Source organism: Bubalus kerabau, chromosome 16, assembly GCF_029407905.1.
Source record: "Bubalus kerabau isolate K-KA32 ecotype Philippines breed swamp buffalo chromosome 16, PCC_UOA_SB_1v2, whole genome shotgun sequence".
In the NCBI taxonomy this organism is placed as follows: domain Eukaryota; kingdom Metazoa; phylum Chordata; class Mammalia; order Artiodactyla; family Bovidae; genus Bubalus; species Bubalus kerabau.
In genome coordinates, this window is record NC_073639.1 from 67,076,541 (window position 1) to 67,098,084 (window position 21,544).

Below are 21,544 nucleotides of genomic sequence, written 5' to 3' on the forward strand. Positions count from 1 at the left end.
TGAGCAAACTCTGGAATATAGTGGAGGACAGAGGAGCCTCGTGGGCACAGTCCATGGGGTTGCAAAGAACTGGACATGACTTAGTGACTTAAGGAAAAAAAATTTGAAAGACTGCCACATCTTTTAATAGATCTTCAGAAATCAGAGCAAGTTCTGGTTTCAGTCTGTGCTGGAGATAGACGCCTGGCTGAGTTAATGGGGGAAGAAAGGCAGCTGGAGGTACTGGGTTCCTGGGGGCATGTGGGCGGTGCTTGGAGCCTGTGGAAGTCTGACTCACACCTGGGCCCATGGAAGATGCTTGTCAGGCAAGAGAAATCGCTGTAATTTTGGGGCACAGGGTGAAGGGGTCCTGACTAAGGACAAAATGCAGGACATTAGGGCACAGCATTCAAGGCTCCCATTGGAGGGGTAGGTGGGGTTCTCTCCACAATTGGGAGTGAGAAGCAGGACCACAGAGGGACAGGGAAGCAGCAGTGTCACCCCGCCTTCACAACCTCCTAGCACCCCAACTCCTTATGCCAAGATAATGAGCAGCAGCGTAAGACCCTTGCCCCACTGGGCACTCACAGGCCAGTAGGGGACGTGATAAGATTTCAGATGCTACCTGCCAGAAATAAAGCAATGGGATGGAGAGCTTGCAAAGGGAAGCACCAGCCTCCTCAGGGAGGTGTTGATGGGAAGGAGTCTTCCCAGCGGAGGGAATGGTGACTGCAAAGGTCCTGAGGCAGGAAGCAGCTAGAGATCCTGGAGAAAAGCTGCACTGTGAGGCTTCAGCAGGGACAGCGAGGGCGCGGTGGGTTTGGGGCAGGGGAAGGCCAAGTGGAGTTTTTTAGATCACGGAACTGGATTTTAAGTGACTTGGCAGCAACAGCAGGCTTGCCCCCTGAAGAGTTTTAAGGTCAGCCTAGAACCAGGAAATCAACCCTGAATATTCATCAGAAGGACTGAAGCTGAAGCTCCAAATACTTTGGCCACCTGATGAGAAGAGCCGACTCATTGGAAAACCCTGATGCCGGGAAAGCCTGAAGGCGATTGAAGGCAGGAAGAGAAGGGGACGACAGAGGATGAGATGGTTGGACAGCACCACCGACTCAATGGACATGAATTTGAGCAAACTCCGGGAGATGGTGAAGGACAGGAAAGCCTAGCGGGCTTCAGTTTATGGGGTCGCCGAGTGGGATACGACTTAGCGGGCGGAACAGAACCAGCTTGGGAGACTTTCCCTAAAGAGGCGGGGCACCCGCGGCCGGCCCCGGGCCCGCCCCCGAGGCCCGAGGGGCGGGGCTCCTGACAGGCGCAGGTCCCTCCCCGCGTGGCCCGGAACCGTGCTGCGGCCCGGAGGTCGCCGGGAAGAAGCCCAGTACCAGCCCGCCGTGTCTGTCCTCCATGGCTGCCACGCTGCTCGCCCGGGCCTGTGGCCTTGTCCGCGGAGGTGAGTGCGTTCTAACCCCGCACGGTGGGGCGGCGGGCGGGGCGGACGTGGGTCCGGGCAGCGGGTTCACCTCTGCGGCAGGGCGGGCGGCCGGGCGGTGCCCCCTCCGGATCGCAAGGCCTTTGCCCCAGTTGGGCTGCTCCTTGCGCCTGCGTGGCCGCGGCCCCTGCTTCGACCCCCAGTCCCAGCCCGCTTCTCACGCTGCACCCCCCCCCACCCTCACCCCCCAACTTATTGCACCTTCGGAGGAGGTTCAGGGTACGCCATTCCTAGGGTGCCAGGTCTGGGGTTGAACCCACACTGTACATCTGTGACCTTGGGCCCTTGTGTGAAACGACCACAGTATACTGCTGTTCGCATAGACTTGTAAGGTAAGGTGAAGTCGCTCAGACGTGTCCGACTCTTTGCGACCCCACACACTGTAGCTTAACCAAGCTCCTCCTCCTCCTCCGTCCATGGGATTTTCCAGACAAGAGTACTGGAGTGGGTTGCCATTTCCTTCTCCAGAGGATTTTCCCGACCCAGGGTTCAAACCCAGGTCTCCCGGAAGTCATAGAGTTGTTAAACAAGGATTAAAATACAGGTGCCTGGCAGATTACGGGAGCTCACTGGTAGCCTCTTTCCCATCTTCTAATTTCTCTACCCTGTAGCAGCAGTGGCACCTGTGGCCAGGGCTTCTTTGCCTGGTCAAGACCCACTCACCCCGAATAATAGCAAAGGGGACCCTCTTTGAGAGCTGTCGCTGCTCTCAGCAAGGTTAGGGTTAAGTGCCGAGTGCTACAGTTAGTTTTCATGGTTCTAGCCCAGGAGCAGAGCACTGTTGTCCTCCACATTTAGAGAAGCCAGTGAAGTTAAGATCCTGGCCTGAGGTCACAGAATTGTGCTCTCACGTCACTGGTCTTACACTGGCCACTGAGGAGGACTGTTGTACAGTGTTCAGCAAGCATGGTGAACGGTCCGTTCTATTCTCAACAGCAGTATTAATGACATTTTGGGCCCCTAGTTCTTTATCATGGGTTCTGTCCTATACAATGTTTAGCAGTATTCCTGGCCTCTACCCACTCCCTACCACCCTTCCGTTGAGGCAACCAAAAATGTCTCCGGACATTGCCAGATGTCCCCCTGGGGACACGAGTCATTTGTGTGGAGAACCACCCAGTAAGTGAAAAAGTGAAAAAGTGTTCATCATTCAGTCGTGTCCAACTCTGTGACCCCATGGACTGTAGCCCGCCAGGCTCCTCTGTCCATGGAATTCTCTAGGCAAGAATACTGGAGTGGATAGTCATTCCCTTCTCGAGGGGATCTTCCCAACCCAGGGATCGAACCTGGGTCTCCTGTGTTGCAGGCAGTTTCTTTACCATCTGAGCCACCAGGGAAGCCCACCCAGTAAGTGGATAACCGTTATTATTTTAATTACTACATGAGACCTCTTGCATTCCCCTTCCACTGACTCCTTTTCTCTCTGGCAGCCCCCTGGCCTTGGGGCTGGCGTCGCCTACATACCGTCTACCAGTCTGTTGAACTGCCCGAGACTCATCAGATGCTGCGGCAGACGTGCCGCGACTTTGCTGAGAAGGAGCTCTTTCCCATCGCAGCCCAGGTGGACAAGGAGCATCGCTTCCCAGCAGCTCAGGTGAGAATTCCAACCTCAGCACCCAGTGATGGAATCTGCCCTCTGCTCCAGGATAACTGGTGAGAGTGACAACCAGAGGCAGTGACACTGCAGTCAGGGAACCCTCAGGGTGTGTGATCCTGGGAGCCAGAAAATGCCCTGGAGGTTTCCACTCTCCAGCATGAGGCCTGTAGCCAGGATCATAACTTCTGGATAATAGTAATCATGGTGGATGATTGCTATGCTTGCTATATGCCAGGCATTGTGTTGATAACAATAGTTACCACATAAAATGCTGACATGTGCTTGGTACTCACCTAAGTGCCGATGGGTTAGCACACCTGTTTCTTTTCTTTTCTTTTTTTTGGCTGCACCATGCGTCATGCAGAATCTTAGTTCCCTGACCGGTGATCGAACTCATGCCCCCTTCGGTGGCAGCTCAGAGTCTTAACCATTGGACCACTAGGGAAGTGCCTAGTTTATCTGTCTCTTAAAACTGTCCAATGAGATGAAGGTGCCATTATTATGTATCCTGTTGTGTAGTTGTTGAAACTCAGATTGATGAGAGGCTTAAATAATGAGCACAAGGTCATGGAGCTAATGAGTTACAGAGCTAAGGTTCCAACCCACATCTGTCTTCTGCCAGCCGCTGAGATCCCAGTCAGTCCTGTCCACCCTGTGTCACTGTATCATTCCTGTGAGGACAAGTGCTTCTGCTGTACCCTCCCGTGGGATTTAACAAGTTGTCTGGTACATGATTGTAAACACTTAGTAGAGATTGTTGAGATGACTTGTGATAAAGCGATTCTGTCAGGCCTTCACGCCCTGTCTGCCCGTCTGGGGAATTCAGAACCTGTGGTTGCTGTTAACATGCTTCCTCAGCCTTGGGGCCAGTTTTCCCATCTTAGTGCGTGCTGTGCACTCACAGTGCGCTGTGTTCCCAGGCACTGTGCCTGGACTGTGGATATAACATCTAAAGAGCTCAAAGTAGTAGGTGGGTGGCATTCTGAGCACCAAAATGAGTTGGGCAACTTTTATGTGGTAAGCCTTGAAGTTGTCTTCATTGCATTTAGTACTAAAGGCATCCCCAGCTGCAAGTCTAATCTCCATTTGGCTTCCTGGAATGGTTGTAAGGATTGTAGGTGATCATGTATGTTAAGTTCATGGTGCATTTGAAAAACAGAAGCTATTAATACTATTATTATTTTTATTACAGTTGAGAAAGTTGAAGCACAGAGAGGGGATGGGATTTTCCAAGGCTTACCAGCTTGTGGAGCTAGAATTCATACTCCAAGTGTTCAGTTCAGTCCAGTCACTCAGTCGTGACCGACTCTTTGCGACCCCATGAATTGCAGCACGCCAGGCCTCCCTGTCCATCACCAACTCCCAGAGTCTACCCAGACTCATGTCCATCGAGTCAGTGATGCCATCCAGCCATCTCATCCTCTGTCGTCCCCTTCTCCTCCTGCCCCCAATCCCTCCCAGCATCAGTCTTTTCCAATGAGTCAACTCTTCGCATGAGGTGGCCAAAGTATTGGAGTTTCAGCTTCAGCATCAGTCCTTCCAATGAACACCCAGGGCTGATCTCCTTTAGGATGTACTCGTTGGATCTTCTTGCAGTCCAAGGGACTCTCAAGAGTCTTCTCCAACACCACAGTTCAAAAGCATCAATTCTTCGACGCTCAGCCTTCTTCACAGTCCAACTCTCACATCCATACATGACCACTGGAAAAACCATAGCCTTGACTAGATGGACCTTTCTTTGCAAAGTAATGTCTCTGCTTTTGAATATGCTATCTAGGTTGGTCATAAATTTCCTTCCAAGGAGTAAGCGTCTTTTAATTTCATGGCTGCAATCACCATCTGCAATAATTTTGGAGCCCCAAAAAATAAAGTCTGATACTGTTTCCACTGTTTCCCCATCTATTTCCCATGAAGTGATGGAAACAGATGCCATGATCTTCTGCCATGAATGTTGAGCTTTAAGCCAACTTTTTCACTCTCTTCTTTCACTTTCATCAAGAGGCTTTTTAGTTCCTTTTCACTTTCTGCCATAAGGGTGGTGTCATCTGCATATCTGAGGTTATTGGTATTTCTCCCGGCAGTCTTGATTCCAGCTTGTGCTTCTTCTAGCCCAGCATTTCTCATGATATACTCTGCATATAAGTTAAATAAGCAGGGTGACAATATACAGCCTTGATGTACTCCTTTTCCTATTTGGAACCAGTCTGTTCTTCCATGTCCAGTTCTAACTGTTGCTTCCTGACTTGCATATAGGTTTCTCAAGAGGCCGGTCAGGTGGTCTGGTATTCCCATCTCATTCAGAATTTTCCACAGTTTATTGTGATCCACACAGTCAAAGGCTTTGGCATAGTCAATAAAGCAGATATAGATGTTTTTCTGGAACTCTCTTGCATTTTCATTGATCCAGCGGGTGTTGGCAACTTGATCTCTGGTTCCTCTGCCTTTTCTAAAACCAACTTGAACATCTGGAAGTTCATGGTTCACGTATTGCTGAAGCCTGGCTTGGAGAATTTTGAGCATTACTTTAATAGCGTGTGAGATGAGTACAGTTGTGCGGTAGTTTGAGCATTCTTTGGCATTGCCTTTCTTTGGGATTGGAATGAAAACTGACTTTTTCCAGTCCTGTGGCCACCGCTGAGTTTTCCAAATTTGCTGGCATATTGAGTGCAACACTTTCACAGCATCATCTTTCAAACAGGATTTGAAATAGCTCAATTGGAATTCTGTCATCTCCACTAGCTTTGTTTGGAGTGATGCTTTCTAGGGCCCACTTGACTTCACATTCCAGGATGTCTGGCTCTAGGTGAGTGATCACACCATTGTTATTATCTGGCTCTCGAAGATCTTTTTTGTACAATTCTTCTGGGTATTCTTGGCACCTCTTCTTAATATCTTCTGCTTCTGTTAGGTCCATACCATTTCTGTCCTTTATCAAGCCCATCTTTGCATGAAATGTTCCCTTGGTATCTCTCATTTTCTTGAAGAGATCTCTAGTCTTTCCCATTCTGTTGTTTTCCTCTATTTCTTTGCATTGATCACTGAGGAAGGCTTTCTTATCTCTCCTTGCTATTGTTTGGAACTCTGCATTCAGATGCTTATATCTTTCCTTTTCTCCTTTGCTTTTTGCTTCTCTTCTTTTCACAGCTATTTGTAAGGCCTCCTCAGACAGCCATTTTGCTTTTTTGCATTTCTTTTCCATGGGGATGGTCTTGATCCCTGTCTCCTGTACAATGTCACGAACCTCTGTCCATAGTTCATCAGGCACTCTGTCTATCAGATCTAGTCCCTTAAATCTATTTCTTAGTTCCACTGTATAATCATAAGGGATTTGATTTAGGTCATACCTGAAAAAGAACTGTACAAAAAAGGTCTTAATGACCTGGATAACCACTATGGTATGGTCACTCACCCAGAACCAGAAGTCCTGGAGTGCAAAGTCAAATGGGCCTTAGGAAGCATTACTACCAACAAAGCTAGTGGAGGTGACAGAATTCTAGCTGAGCCATTTCAGATCCTAAAAGATGATGCTGTGAAAGTGCTACATTCAATATGCCAGCAAATTTGCAAAACTCAGCAGTGGCCACAGGACTGGAAAAGGTCAGTTTTCATTCCAATTCCAAAGAGGGGCAATGCCAAAGAATGTCCAAACTACCACACAATTGCACTCATTTCACTTGCGAGCAAGATAATGATCAAAACCCTTCAAGCTAGGCTTCAACAGTACATGAACCGAGAACTTCCAAATGTGCAAGCTGGATTTAGAAAAGGCAGAGATCAAATTGCCAACATCCGCTGGATCATCGAAAAAGCACAAGAGTTCCAGAAAAACATCTACTTCTGCTTCATTGACCATGCTAAAGCCTTAGACTGTGTGGATCACAACAGACTGTGGAAAATTCTTCAAGAGATGGGAAATCCAGACCACCTGACCTGCCTCCTGAGAAATCTGTAAAGAGGTCAAGAAGCAACAGTTAGAACTGGACATGGAAGAACAGACTGGTTCCAAATAGGAAAAGGAGTACATCAAGGCTGTATATTGTTACCCTGCTTATTTAACCTATATGCAGAGTACATCATGAGAAACGCTGGGCTGGATGAATCATAAGCTGGATTCAAGATTGCTGGGAGAAATATCAGTAACCTCAGATATGCAGATGATACCCCCTTATGGCAAAAGGCGAAGAGGAACTAAAGAGCCGCTTGATGAAGGTGAAAGAGGAGAGTGAAAAAGTTGGCTTAAAATTCAACATTCAGAAAACTAAGATCATGACATCCAGTCCCATCATGTCATGGCAAACAGATGGGGAAACCATGGAAACAGTGACAAACTTTCTTTTCCTGGGCTCCAAAATCACTGTGGATGGTGACTGCACCCATGAAATTGAAAGACGCTTGCTCCTTGGAAGAAAAGCTATGATAAGCCTAGACAGCGTATTAAGAAGCAGAGATATCACTTTGCCTACAAAGGTCTGTGTAGTCCTTATATAAGCTATGGTTTTTCCAGTAGTCATGTATAGATGTGAGGGTTAGACCATAAAGAAGGCTGATTGCCAAAGAATTGATACTTTTGAAGTGTTGTGCTAGAGAAGACTCTTGAGAGTGCCTTGGACTGCGAGATCAAACCAGTCAATCCTAAAGGAAATCAACCCTGAATATTCACTGAAGCTGAAACTCCAGTGCTTTGGCCACCCGATGCAAAGAGCTGACTCATTGGAAAAGACCCTGATGCTGGGAAAGATTGAGGGCAGGATGAGAAGGGGACAACAGAGGATATGTTTGGATAGCATCACCGACTGAATGGACATGAGTTTGAGCAAGCCCTGGGAGATGGTGAAGGACAGGGAAGCCTGGCATGCTGCAGGCTTAGTGACTGAACAGCAGAGGATAAAGGAACAGTTGTAAGAATTGCCTGAGGTTCTAGGGCTTGGGGAGAGAGAGCGGTAAATCTTCTGATCTCTGATCTTGCCACTGCCTCGCATGAACTGGACGCTCTCATTTTGGTCACTGATGGGATGCGGCGGTTGCCCAGGGAGTCCCTTCGCTGAGGATCAAAGCGTATTGGCTTATTGTTTTTCTCACTGTCTCTGTTACTATGGGTGGTGCTCAGCTATAGTTACAGAAGGAAATCCAGGACTTAAACAAGCAGAAGGGTCAGAATGGTAGACACAGGGGTAATAGGACAGGTTGCAAAATTGAAAATAATACCAGTCGTGTTTTAAAGTGACGGTAGTAATAATAACAGGAGTAACTCTCATTTGGGGGTTACCATATTACAGGTTGCTGTCCAGTTGCTCAGTCGTGTCTGACTCTTTGCGACCCCATGGACTGTAGCCCGCCAGGCTCCTGTGTCCTCCACTACCTCCTGGAGTTTGCTCAAATTCATGTCCATTAAATTGGTGATTTTCATGTACTTACCCTTAAATCATCAACAAAACACTCAGGCAGTTTCTTCACTGATCTCCAGTTTTCGGATGAGGAAACAGAAGCCAGGAATTACATTTCTCAGCAGTAAAGCCAGACGGCTGGGATCGGAGGAGCCAGATGTAGATTCTGTCCAACCTGCCGGAGATACTTAGTGAGTGTTTTCTAATGTTTTTTTCCTGAAGAATTTTTTCTCCCAGGAAAAGTGGGTTTCCTGAGGAAGAGTCAAGGGGAGAAGAATTGAGAGGTGGACAGGCCATGAAAGAGGTGGAAGGCTAGCGCCAGTCTCTGCTCACTTGGCTGGTTTTGTAATCTAGGTTGAACTTTGGTCTTTCTGTGTCCAAACCTTCCCCCGCACAACTCCCGGGGGGGGGGGGGGAAAGGAACAGTTATGGATATACAATGCTATTATATAATAAAGGGAAATTAGAAATAGAATGGTGTTTCCATACCAGCTCTGGACTCCGGAACCTGAGAATGTATATGTGCATCTTTATCTATTTATTTATTTTTGGCTGCACTGTGTGGCTTGCAGGATTTTAGTTCCCCAATTAGGGATCGAACCCAAGTCCCCTGTAGTGCAAGCACTGTGTCTTAACCACCGCGCCCGCCAGGGAACTCCCTGGATGTGCATGTTTATATCTAGAAAACTGAACCCAGTTTCTTTTCCTTCACTCAGTGAGTGTTTATTGAGTAAGTTTAATATATGGGGTGCAAAATCTGCTTTTCCTCCTCTTGCCCTAATCTCAGATGATCATTTACCACATAGAAGCCTCTCGAACCATACTCCGTTTTCCCTCTTATTCATATGCATAGACTTTTGTTAACGCCACCCTGGTGGTGTCCCCTGAATGGCATCACCTTTCACCTCTCCCACCAAGAATTTGTCATTCTGTGTTCATAATCCCTGGCTCTCTGGGTGTGCTTATCACGCTGTTGTGTGTGTCCTGTGTCCCAGTTATTTTCTAAGGTTGCCTTCCTGAAGGCCAGGTTTGTTCAAACACCTGCCTCCTGGCCCAGCGAAACACCTCCTTGCCAAGTAAGCGCTTGGCATTCAGCAGATGTTTGCTGAATTTATGGACTTGAACTTTTTGGTCGAGTCATCCCGAATGTTGTTAACTGTCCCAGCACTCGGCGCACACGGGCACAGAGTAGAAGCTGGGGAGGTGGCTCCCGTGGCCCTTTCCCATGAATAAAGCAGCAGATCTTCAACAAGTAAGGAGGTGTGATTCTCTAAAGGGAGTTAGTTTGGACTCTGATGAGCATCGGCAAACTCAGGTCAAATTTGACTTTTTAGAAATGTGAGCTTTAGAAGTGACTTAAAAGCACTGCTTTTTATATGAAGCACCCTCTAAAACAGGTCCCACATATGAAGGCAGCAAGTGCTGAAGGCTTGCTCTGCTAGGAAAGGGGTCTTTCTCACATGTTCTTTGGGAGTTTTGTTTTTTTTTAAATAAACTTCATGCATTTAAAATATTTATTTATTTACTTTTGGCCATGCAAATGGGGCCTTCCCAGGTGACTCAGTGGTAAAGAATCCACCTGCAATGCAGGAGTTGCGGGTTCTATCCCTGGGTCGGGAAGATCCCCTGGAGGAGGAAATGGCAACCTACTCCAGTCTTCATGCCAAGAAAAATCCCATGCACGGAGGAGCCTGGTGGGCTACAGTCTATGGGGTCGCAAAAGAGTTGGATACAACTTAGTGACTGAGAATGTACGCAGCACCTGGGAACCCTTAATTCCCCAACCAGGAATTGAGTCCTCAGCCCCTGCCTTGAAAATGGGGAGTCTTAACCACTAGACCGCCAGGGAAGTCCCTCTCTTGCGGGTTTGGAGACCACTAGGCTTGGCCCGGTCAGGGTTGCAGGTCCACACTCCTGGTTCACAGACACAGGCATGGAGAGTAACCACTGTGGGTAGTGTCTCTGAGAGGTTCTCCTTGAGATCGCTCAAAATTGGCAAAAATATTGGCAAAAATATTAGGGAGGCTGGCTGCTGTTAGCCAGTTACCATCAAACATGCCGAGATCAGAAATGATTTCTACAGCCGGACACACGGTCTTTGTATGTGTGTACTGCTTTTTAATTTGTCTTCACTTTCTTCTTCTTCTTGATCATGCCATCTTCTCTCCACTGCCTTTCTGTCTCCACATTTTCCCTGGAATGTTCCTGCAGCTGGCCATGGCGTATTGCCAGAAATCTCCAGATACACTTGAGAATGAGAAAGGTTGGGGGAAAAATAGCATGCTGGTGAGGCCACCACTTGGGTGCAGTCATTGTGGACTCCAGCAGCTTTCTCTTCTGGTACAGAGAGCACTAGAGGGTGGGGTGAGGGGCAGAGAGCCAGGGGCCCTGGCTTTCTCATCGGACTCTGGGTGTCCCAGGAGCATCACCATCTGTGCAAGAGCCCCCACCCATCCCAGGAAAACAGAGTCGTCCTTGTCCTGCCTGTACTCCACCTGAAAATTTCGGTTCCCCTTCTGTCTCCTGGGGTGAAATGGAGTCTTCTTGGTGTGATGGGCTGATGTATCATTTATCCCATGGTCATGGACCAGAGAGAGAGACAGAGAGAGAGAGAGACTAAAGAGGGGGCTGTGTGTCTTAATGCCTAGAGAAGCTGGATGGTGCATGTAGGGTGAGACAAATGGGGCTTTTTTTTTTTTTTACTTCAGTTTCTTTTGCTCAATGGCCAGAGAAAGCCCTCCAGTGGGGTTCCTGTCTGGGCCTGAGCATGAATCTTGGGGACCCTGCGTATTTCTGGCTCCTGGTAGAATGCAGTGCTAGCTGGTAAGCCAGCACAGGCCTCCCCAGTAAACCACCACCTCACTCTGGAATAGGTTTGCTGGAGGCCCTAAGTGTGGGCTCGAAAGGGGCTCTGTTCTGAGGCTACCCCAAGGCTGGCTCTGGGCTCTTAAGTCCCCAGGTCGTGCTCAGAGACAGACAGTGCCTCAACTGCTCTCTATTTCCCACCTTCGCCCACTCCTTGATCTGATAGCTTACAGTGAACCATGTCAGATTCAGTGACCTCCCAAGAAGATTTCACTTCGGGACCAGAGACCAGGCTTGACCACTCAGGGCTCTTTTGTGGCAGAAGTTTTATTACAGTGAAAAGGGACAGAGGAAGCTTCTGACACAGACATCAGAAGGGGGCGGAGAATGCTAGTCTTAGCAAGGGAGCTATATACTTTTTTAATTGGTTATTACAATAAATCATAAGAATGTCTCAAGGTTGTAAAGATCTTACTAGACCCACTCCCACAATTTACATTTTAAGATGACAGAATTAGAACTAACAATAGAAAGATTTTACCAGACCCCCCTCCCATAATATACATTTTAAGATAACAGGATTAGTCAGAAGGTTCTCAAGAAAGAGAAACATGTCCTCAAGCAGGATATATTGTTGTTATATATGTAATCCTTGGGCTTTCCTCATAGCTCTGTTAGTAAAGAATCCACCTGCATTGCCGGCGACCCCGGTTTGATTCCTGGGTTGGGAAGATCCGCTGGAGAAGGGATAGGCTACCCACTCCAGTATTCTTGGGTTTCCCTGGTGGCTCAGATGGTAAAGAATCTGCTGGGTTTGATCCCTGGGTTGGGAAGATCCCCTGGAGAAGGGAAAGCCTACCCACTCCAGTATTCTGGCCTGGAGAATTCCATAGACTGTATAGTCTATGGAATATAGTCTATGTTGCAGTCCATGGGTTCGCAAAGTCAGACAGGGCTGAGACACATCATGTTCAAGAGAACAGGATCATGGACAAGAGAAACGTCCTCAAGCAGGATACACTGTTGTTTTATATATAAAATCCTTAGTACAGAGTTGAAGCTGAGTTGTTTTATCAGCTCTGGGCTTAAAGAAAAAAACATCGCATGTGACTAAGACTAAGGAATATAGGGGGAAAAAAAACGTGTTCCTTTCTCCTCCTTGAGAACTCCAGACCCCTATCTCCTCTTTGAGAGCCCCAGACCCCTCTCTCCTCCTCCGGGGCCCCTGACTTCTTATCACCTTACCTAGAAATTGACTCTCAGGCCCTCCCACCCTCACCCACCCTCCATCCCCGCCGGCTTCCTGAGCGGTGTCACCCCTGCTGCCCCCAGGTGTGCGGTGACCACAGAATTTTTTTTTTTTTTTAGTAACTCTCGAAATGCCACGTCCCTGGTGGCTCTGAATCCCATTCGTCACTGTGTACCAGCTTCCTGTCGCTGCTGCACCAGGCCCCAGAAGCAGGGGCGCAGAGCAGTGCACACTTAGTACCTGACCGTTCCTGGAGGGCGGAGATCCAAAGCTGGTCTCTCTGGGCTCTGATCAAGGTGTGGGCAGGCCTTTGGGCAGGCCCCAGGGGGAATCACTGCCTGGCCTTTTCCGGTTTCTCCTCTTTCCCTTACAAGGACCCTGTGAGGACACTGGCCTCCCTGGATGATCCAGGGAAGCCCCTCCTCACCTCAGGGTCCTTTGCTTAATCTCCTCGGCAGAGTCTCTTTGAACATACTCAGTCTCTTTGAACCTGGGGGTTAGGGCGTGCTTGTCCCTGTGAGGCTGACATTCTGCCTCCGCATGGGCCATCTCCTCCCCTGTATTACAGGGGAGACCCTGAGGTGGGTCAGGCCCACCCCAAGTGTAGAGTCTTGCAAATTGTCTCGCATGGGAACAACTCAAGGTGGAATCAAACACCCAGTTTCACAGAGGGACACAAATCATTGTGAAAGTTCAGCAAATTCACCGATGCCCCTCTTCCCAGACAGCGCTGTCGAGTCAAGAACGTCTCAGTCACTTAATGATAAGAAATGCCACACTAACTCTTAGAGAAATGCAAATGGAAACTACAGAGGTACCACCTCACACTGGTCAGAATGGCCATCATTCAAAAGTCTCCGAATAATAAATGCTGGAGAGGGTGTGGAGAAGAGGGAACCTTCCTATGCTGTTGGTGGGAATGTAAGTTGGTGCAGTGGGTAACAGTAGGGAGGCTCCTCAGAAAACTGAGGTAGAGTTGCCGTGTGGTCCAGCAGTCCCAGTACTGGGCATATATCCAGAAAAAGCTATGATTTGAAAAGATACATGGACCCCTGTGTTCATAGCAGCACTGTCCACAATAGCCAAGACATGCAAACAACCTGTCCATGGACAGATGAACGGGTAAAGAACATGTGGCACATACATATGGTGGAATATTACTCAGCCATAAACAAGGATGAAATAATGTCATTTGCAGTGCCGTGGTGGCCCTAGAGGTTATCATACTAAGTGAAGTAAGTCAAAGAGAAAGACAAATACCATATGATATCACTTACATGTGTTATCTAAAATACAACACAAATTGAACCTATCTATTAATACGGAACAGAAACAGACTCACAGACAGGGAGAACAGACATGTAGTTGCCAAGGAGAAGCAGGTGAGGGAGGGACGAATTGGGAGTTTTGGATTAGCAGGTGCAAACTATTGTATATAGGATGGATAAACAGCAAGGCCCTCTGTACAGCACATGGAACTATAGTCAGGATCCTGCGGTAAACCATATGGAAAAGAATATGAAGAAGAATCTGTATAGCAGAGTTACTTTGCTATACAGCAGAAAATTCACACAACATTGTAGATCAACTAGCTGTCAATAAGACTTTCTCTTTTAAATGCTGTACATGGATCACTCACCTTGTGCAGACTGAGCTGGTTGTAGTCCTGGAGTCAGTGGTAGGTTTCAACCTCAGCCCCACCATTTACAAGGTCCACCCTGTGCAAAGCACTCCACCTCCCTGAGCTCCAGCTTCCTCACCTGTGACATGAGGTTGACTCAGCAAAGCTTCAAGCTTCGGAGAGACTGGACCAAGAATACACATGAAGCACTTTCCAGCGCTGAGCATGTCAAAGGCACTTGATAATTAACCCCAGCCACTCCTGGATTCCAAGTCAAACATTCCAGGCTCTTCCCCTTTATCGAATCTTTCACTGGCACTAGAATCCAGCAGTTGATACAGGGCATCGCTGACAGGAACAGCATGTGCAAAGGCCCTGTGGTGGGGAGGACAGGCTGTGCGGTGAGCGTTAGGGGCTGAAGAAGGTCTGTGTGGCACTGTGCTGCCCTGCTCCTTCACCTCGGAGGCCCCCAAAGCCTTGTGCCTTCTGCGTGCTCACTGGTCGTGGCTGTAGACACAGCGATGAGTGAGGGCAGAGTACGGGGGCAGGACTGCCTGAGACAACAGGGCTGTCATACAGATCCGGCCTTGGGGGTTCCGGGGTGGGTGTTAGGGTCACACGACCTGAGTTTCTGCAGGCACCAGCCTGGGGGCAGGGGGGTTGGGGTTGGAGAGGTTGGGCCCTGTGGCCCCATCCCCACCCCCCTCCCCCAGGAGCTGCCCTTGCTGTGACATCCTTTCCTGGGGCCAGGTGAAGAAGATGGGCGAGCTGGGGCTTATGGCCATGAACGTGCCCGAGGAGCTCAGCGGAGCCGGCCTCGATTACCTGGCCTACTCCATCGCCATGGAGGAGATCAGCCGGGGCTGCGCCTCCGCGGGAGTCATCATGAGTGTCAACAATGTGAGCCTCCCGCCTGGGCCTCGGACACACAGGCAGAGAGGGAGGGGGCTCCAGACGGCCCCACATCCAGGCACAGCCCTCCCTTGGCTCCCCGCCCCTGACCGCCGCTAGGCCTGGTCCTTTGCATGGGGCCTCTGGAGAGAGGAGGCCTGGGGGTGGGCATGCGGGTGTGCTGGGGCCTGCAATGACCTCCCCCCACGGTCCCCCCAGTCCCTCTACTTAGGGCCCATCCTGAAGTTCGGCACCAAGGAGCAGAAGCAGCGATGGGTCACTCCCTTCACTAGAGGCGACAAAATTGGCTGCTTTGCCCTCAGTGAACCAGGTACCACCTGGGACCGTGGCTCACCCACCCCCACCCCCACCCCACCCGGGGTCCACCTTGCCTGAGCTGGGACGGAGGGACTTGGACCCCACGGTCCCTTTGGCTTGGAGACAGCCAGGTGCCACATCCCCGCACCTCTAGAGAGGGAGCTGGTGTAGCCCTCCAGCCCCTTCTCTCAGGAGCCAGACCCTGATTCCCTGCGCCTGGGTCTGGCTCACCAGCTGGGGGGGTGGGGGGCACAGAATGGGGGGGGTTGCTTGGCAGGGCTGGGGAGTGCTTGGTGTGGGAGGTGTGAGGTTGGGTCCCTGGCGAGCTGGCGGCGGTGGACTCTGAGTCTGCGTGTGGGGCAGGGAACGGCAGCGACGCAGGGGCCGCGGCCACCACCGCGCGGGCAGACGGTGATTCATGGGTCCTGAGTGGCACCAAGGCCTGGATCACCAACGCCTGGGAGGCCTCGGCCGGAGTGGTCTTCGCCAGTACCGACAGATCCTTGCATAACAAGGTGGGGGGCCCGGAAGGGAGGGGCGGCAAGCCGTTCAGTGTCTCCAGCTGCATCTCTGTGGTCTGACAGAGCCGCTTGGGCTCTGGGGCTCTTGCCAGCCGTCCCTTTTCCGCCCCGGGGCGGCGCTGTCCCCGGAGGAGCCAGCAGAGGGCGTCACAGCGAGGTTCTGAGGGAGGTGGAAATTGGGGGGGCGACCCGAGTGGGTGGTTCGTCTGAGGGGCGTGGCCTCGGGCCGGTGAGCAAGCCAGGGGCGTGTCCCGGCCTCCAGGGCATCAGTGCCTTCCTGGTCCCCATGCCCACACCCGGGCTCACCCTGGGGAAGAAGGAAGACAAGCTGGGCATCCGGGCCTCGTCCACGGCCAACCTCATCTTCGAGGACTGTCGCATCCCCAAGGACAGCCTGCTGGGGGAGCCGGGGCTGGGCTTCAAGATCGCCATGGTGAGCCTGGCAGCGGGGGGCGGGGGTTCCTTAGGGTGAGGCCCTGGGGAACGGCCGGCCCCTGACAGGTGGGTCCTCACAGCAAACCCTGGACATGGGCCGCATTGGCATCGCCTCCCAGGCCCTGGGCATCGCCCAGGCCGCCCTGGACTGTGCTGTGACCTACGCCGAGAACCGCAGTGCTTTCGGGACGCCCCTCACCAAGCTGCAGGGCATCCAGGTAACAGACGCGCAGCTTTGCCTGAACGCCAGAGGGACGCGATTTCGGCCTCTCCTCTCTGCCTCCCAGACGGCTTTCAGCCTCGGCTCCGTCCTCCGCCCTCCTCTGTCCCGCCCCTCAGGGAGAGGGAAGGGCGGGCCTGCACTGACGGTGGGGCGGGTCTGGGTTGTTGCAGTTCAAGTTGGCGGACATGGCCCTCGCCCTGGAGAGTGCCCGGCTGCTGACCTGGCGCGCTGCCATGCTGAAGGACAACAAGAAGCCTTTCACCAAGGTGCCAGTGGGGCAGGGGTCTCCCCGGGCCCAGCCCAGAGCTTCCATGGCGGCAGAGGCACTGAGGGAGCCGTCTGGGCGGGGTTCCAGTTCCTTGAGCCTGTGGGTTTATCGCTCCAAGGGGCGGCTTCCCCAGGCCCGCCGTGTTGAACAGGCCAGGTGCTAAGAATTTCTGACGCCACCGTCCTCTGTGGTTAGGAGGCGGCAATGGCCAAGCTGGCTGCATCGGAGGCCGCAACTGCCATCACCCACCAGGTGAGAGTCCCCACTGCCTGGGTGAGCTCCCCAGGGTTGGGTAAGCGGGAGTGTGCCGGCTGCTTCTTCCTCCCCGCTGGCCCTTCTGCGTGGATGGTCCTGCCCTGTCTTTCCCCCACGAGTTGGGGGCGGGGGGGGTGTTGGTCTTCCTTTCCTGAGCCCTCGCGTTCCCCCTCAGGCCATGCAGATCCTGGGCGGCATGGGCTACGTGACGGAGATGCCGGCCGAGCGGCACTACCGCGACGCCCGCATCACCGAGATTTATGAAGGCACCAGTGAGATCCAGAGGCTCGTGGTCGCCGGGCACCTGCTCAAGAGCTACCGGAGCTGAGCCCTTTCTGGAGGGCTGACCGTGCCGGCCGGGGAGCCGAGCTGGCCCGAGGGCCCTGGGAAAGGGGGCGGGAGTCACGTGGCCTTCCCCCTGACTCCCCCGCTGCAGCCTGCGGGGCGGGGCCACGCCCCCTCTTGCCAGGACCCCTCCCACCGCCCAGGCCCAGGCTCCTGGGTGGGCCTGCTGCCCGCCGTTACCTCTGTCCACCCCAGAGCCGGCTTCCTAAGAGTAAGCGGAGGCGGGGCTGCAACCTGGCCTGAGGACGCCCATCTCCAGCTGTTTCTTGACTTTGTACCCTCTCCACCGTTGACCGTGCCTTATTTTCTTCATCTGGGGGCTCGGCCGTGGGAAGGGAGAAATGATTCCCCCGGGGACTCCCCGGTTCTGTCCTGTGGGTCCTGGCGCTCAGCAGGAGACCCAGCGTCTGCCGTTTCCACCGAGTTCAGGGTCTGGAGGAGTGGGTTGGAGGCCCGAACGACCACATCTCGATGCAGAAGTTGTGTTCTCTGAGGCCTTCGCCGCCTTGGGGCTGGGTCGTTATGAAAGCCTTCCTGCGCACCGATAACCTTTGTAAAGTATAAATGAGTACAGGTGAGGGGTCTGACTTGTGCTTTGGGACAATTATGTGTGGGAACCGAGTAATAAAGCATACCTGTCCCCTGACCCGTGTGTCCTTGCCTGAGTGCTGCTGGGGAGGGAACGATGGTCCTTTAGCCTGCTCTCTACAAACCCCCACCCTGTGTGAGTGTGTGTGTAAGAGAGACGGGGGTGGGGGTGGGGGGTGGGGAGGGCTGAATCAAACCAGGGACTCCTGCATTGCAGGCAGATTCATTACCGTCTGAGCCACTAGGGAAGCGCAAAGTTTTGGAGAGAGAGAGTAATCATAAACTCAGCAAGGAAACGGGTTTTAGGAGGGTTGGGTTTCCAGTCCCGGTGCTGCGGGGCTGGCGTTGGAACGGAAGAGCCTCTGCGGGGGTCGAGGGGAGCACGCGACTATCACCGCTGTGGCCCAAGGCAGAGAAGAGAGTGGAAATGCTGGAGAAGACGGAAAAGGGGAGTGGGGTGGGGGTGAGAAGAGCCCGCAAAGAGAGATTCAGAGGAGGTGGGGACAGCCCTCCGCCGCTGAGCGGGAAGGGCTGAGACGTAGACTTGAGGTCTCTGGAGGGCAGGGGGAACGGGGACATGATCCATTTGGAGCCACCATGCAGTGGGCGCCCAACCACGCGGGCCGTCGCCGCGCGCGGGTTCCGTGCAGGTTTGGGAGGCAGCCTCCAGCCTGCTGACCCCGGGCGCCCAGGGCCGGCCTTGCTTTTGACCCTCGGGCAGCGCCCGAGCCGAGGCTCCCGCGGGAGAGAGCGGTTCTCTGGGCACATGTTCCTTGGGGGCGGGGCGGGGCACCTGGTCCAGGTGCGCGGGATGGAGGAGCCTGGCCGTGCTGGGCCGGGAGGCGCAGCGGCGGCGGCGTGTTTCACCCGCTGCGCAGGCGGGCGGGGCGTGAGTGTTAACAGGTGCGGGATCCCGGGATCCCGAGATGCCCAGGCGCACAGATGCGGCCGCGAGGAGCCCACGGACCGCTTCGCTGCCGCCTCCTCCTACTCCAGGTAAGCGGCCAGCGCACCCCTCTGCGGGGCCCTGGGTTGGGGTGCAAGCTGAAGGTGCGGGGAGCAGCCTGGGATTCAGGGCTCCTGCCCCGGAGCAGCCACGGTTGAGCCACCTGGGAGGCTGGGAAAGGACGTTCTCTCCCCGACTCAGTGACTGGGGCACCACAGGCGTCCAGATGGCACCACGACGCCTCCAACGAGGCAGCCCTGGCTCCTGGCCCGTGTAAGGGTGTGGGGACAGGCACGAGGTTGAGGCGGTCTCTGGGCCTTTCCTCCAGGCAGTGGTGGAGGGTGAGGGGGCTTTGAGGTTCACAGGGGAACAGAGGGGGCCCAAGCTGAGCCCCGGTCCCAGGCGGGACGCCAGGCTGGGAACCTGCTTCTCCTGCTCTAGACTCTGGCCCCTCCTGGCCTGGCATCAAGCCCGCCTGGCCTACCTGCTGAAAAGGCTCCAGACCTTGAAGGGCCAGGCAGCCAGAGCCACAGAGGTCCACAGGGCTGGGCCAGCGGAGTCAGCCCCACCTGGGAAGTATGCTGATTTGTCCAGTGGCCGCCCCAGCTGACCGTGTTCTTCTCAGATGGGGCTGGGAAGAACCTCAGCGACAGGGCCAGATAGAGCCATACCACCCTCCATTTCTCAGGTGAAAAGCCAGGGTCTCTGAGCCAAGGTCCAGGAGTGTATGCACTCCTGGGCTTCCAAAAGCTCTCACAGGTCTCGGGTCTCCCTTTCCAGTTGGGGGTGGGGGGAGGCGGAAGTCAGTTCAGTCACTCAGTCGTATCCGACTCTTTGCAACCCCATGGACTGCAGCACGCCAGGCTTTCCTGTCCATCACCAACTCCCAGAATTTACTCAAACTCATGTCCATTGAGTCAGTGATGCCGTCCAACCATCGTATCCTCTGTCGTCCCCTTCTCCTCCCTCCTTCAATCTTTCCCAGCATCAGGGTCTTTTCCAAGGAGTCAGCTCTTTGCATCAGGTGGCCAAAGTATTGGAGTTTCAGCTTCAACATCAGTCCTTCCAATGAACACCCAGGACTGATCTACTTTAGGATGGACTGGTTGGATCTTGCAGTCCAAGGGACTCTCAAGAGTCTTCTCCAACACCACAGTTCAAAAGCATCAATTCTTCGGTGCTCAGCCTTCTTCACAGTCCAACTCTCACACCCATACATGACTACTGGAAAAACCGTGGCTTTGACTAGGCGGACCTTTGTTGGCAAAGTCATATCTCTGCTTTTTAATATGCTGTCTAGGTTAGTCATAACTTTTCTTCCAAGGAGCAAACGTCTTTTAATTTCATGGCTGCAGTCACCATCTGCAGTGATTTTGGAGCCCCCCAAAATAAAGGCTGTCACTATTTCCATTGTTTCCCCATCTATTTGCCATGAAGTGATGGGACCAGATGCTATGATCTTAGTTTTCTGAATGTTGAGTTTTAAGCCATCTTTTTCACTGTCCTCTTTCACTTTCATCAAGAGGCTCTTTAGTTCTTCTTCATATCTGAGGTTATTGATATTTCTCCCAGAAATCTTGATTCCAGCTTGTGGGGAGAGTCAACCATGAACCCTCAGTTTTGAGCAGGGAGCAGGCCTTCCTTAGTGGAAGCTTCTCCAGCTCAGAACTGAATGTTGAACTGCACCTGAGGTCCCCTTGAACCTGAACTACACAGGTGGGTTGCAAACATGTCGCTGTGTGCCTCTCGTTCTAGGATGTTTTCTCAGAGTGAATTTGTTTTTTGTGACATTGGCATTTTTGAAGTGTACAGACAGGTTAATTTTTATTTTCTTTTTGAATTATGAAAGCATAACACATTTACAGGAGACTTGGAAAATACAGAACAAGGTTACATAATAGTTCCACTGTATATTATAGGTATTTTTTTTTTAAAAGTAGATCAGGCTGGTTAATCTTGCAGACTGTGTATCTGATGTTATTGATATTTCTCCCAGCAATCTTGTTTCCAGCTTGAAATTTATCCAGCCCAGCATTTCTCATGATATACTCTGCATAGAAGTTAAATAAAGAGGGTGACAATATACAGCCTTGACGTACCTTTTTCCCAATTCTGAACCAGTCTCTCCATGTCCAGTTCTAACTGTTGCTTCTTGATCTGCCTACAAGTTTCTCAGGAGACAGGTAAGGTGGTCTGGTATTCCCATCTCTTTAAGAATTTTCCACAGTTTATTGTGGTCCACACAGTCACAGTCTTTAGCGTAGTCAGTGAAGCAGAAGGAGATGTTTTTCTGGGATTCCCTTGCTTTTTTTAGGATCCAGTGGATGCTGGCAATTTGATCTCTGGTTCCTCTGCCTTTTCGAAATCCAGCTTGTACATCTGGAAGTTCTCAGTTCACATACTGTTGAAGCCTAGCTTGAAGGGTTTTGAGCATTACTTTGCTATCATGTGAAATGAGCACAATTGCACGGTAGTCTGAACATTCTTTGCCATTGCCTTTCTTTGGGATTGGAATGAAAACTGACCTTTTCCAGTCCTGTGGCCACTGCTGCTTTTTCCAAATTTGCTGGCATATTGAGTGCAGCACTTTCGCAGTATCATCTCTTAGGATTTGAAATAGCTCAGCT

The 21,544-nt window shown here is 51.8% G+C and overlaps 1 protein-coding gene across 1 annotated transcript; it reads left to right on the forward strand.

Annotated features, from left to right (window-relative positions):
* Nucleotides 1-1,304: 1,304 nt before the first annotated feature.
* On the forward strand, nucleotides 1,305-18,029 carry ACADS (acyl-CoA dehydrogenase short chain). The gene is made up of 10 exons (XM_055550597.1): nucleotides 1,305-1,432; nucleotides 2,902-3,065; nucleotides 14,878-15,027; nucleotides 15,238-15,349; nucleotides 15,700-15,851; nucleotides 16,120-16,290; nucleotides 16,373-16,510; nucleotides 16,686-16,781; nucleotides 16,979-17,035; nucleotides 17,214-18,029. The coding sequence occupies exons 1-10, from the start codon at nucleotides 1,387-1,389 to the stop codon at nucleotides 17,364-17,366; spliced, it is 1,239 nt and encodes a 412-aa protein (XP_055406572.1). The 5' UTR covers nucleotides 1,305-1,386; the 3' UTR covers nucleotides 17,367-18,029.
* Nucleotides 18,030-21,544: the final 3,515 nt, after the last annotated feature.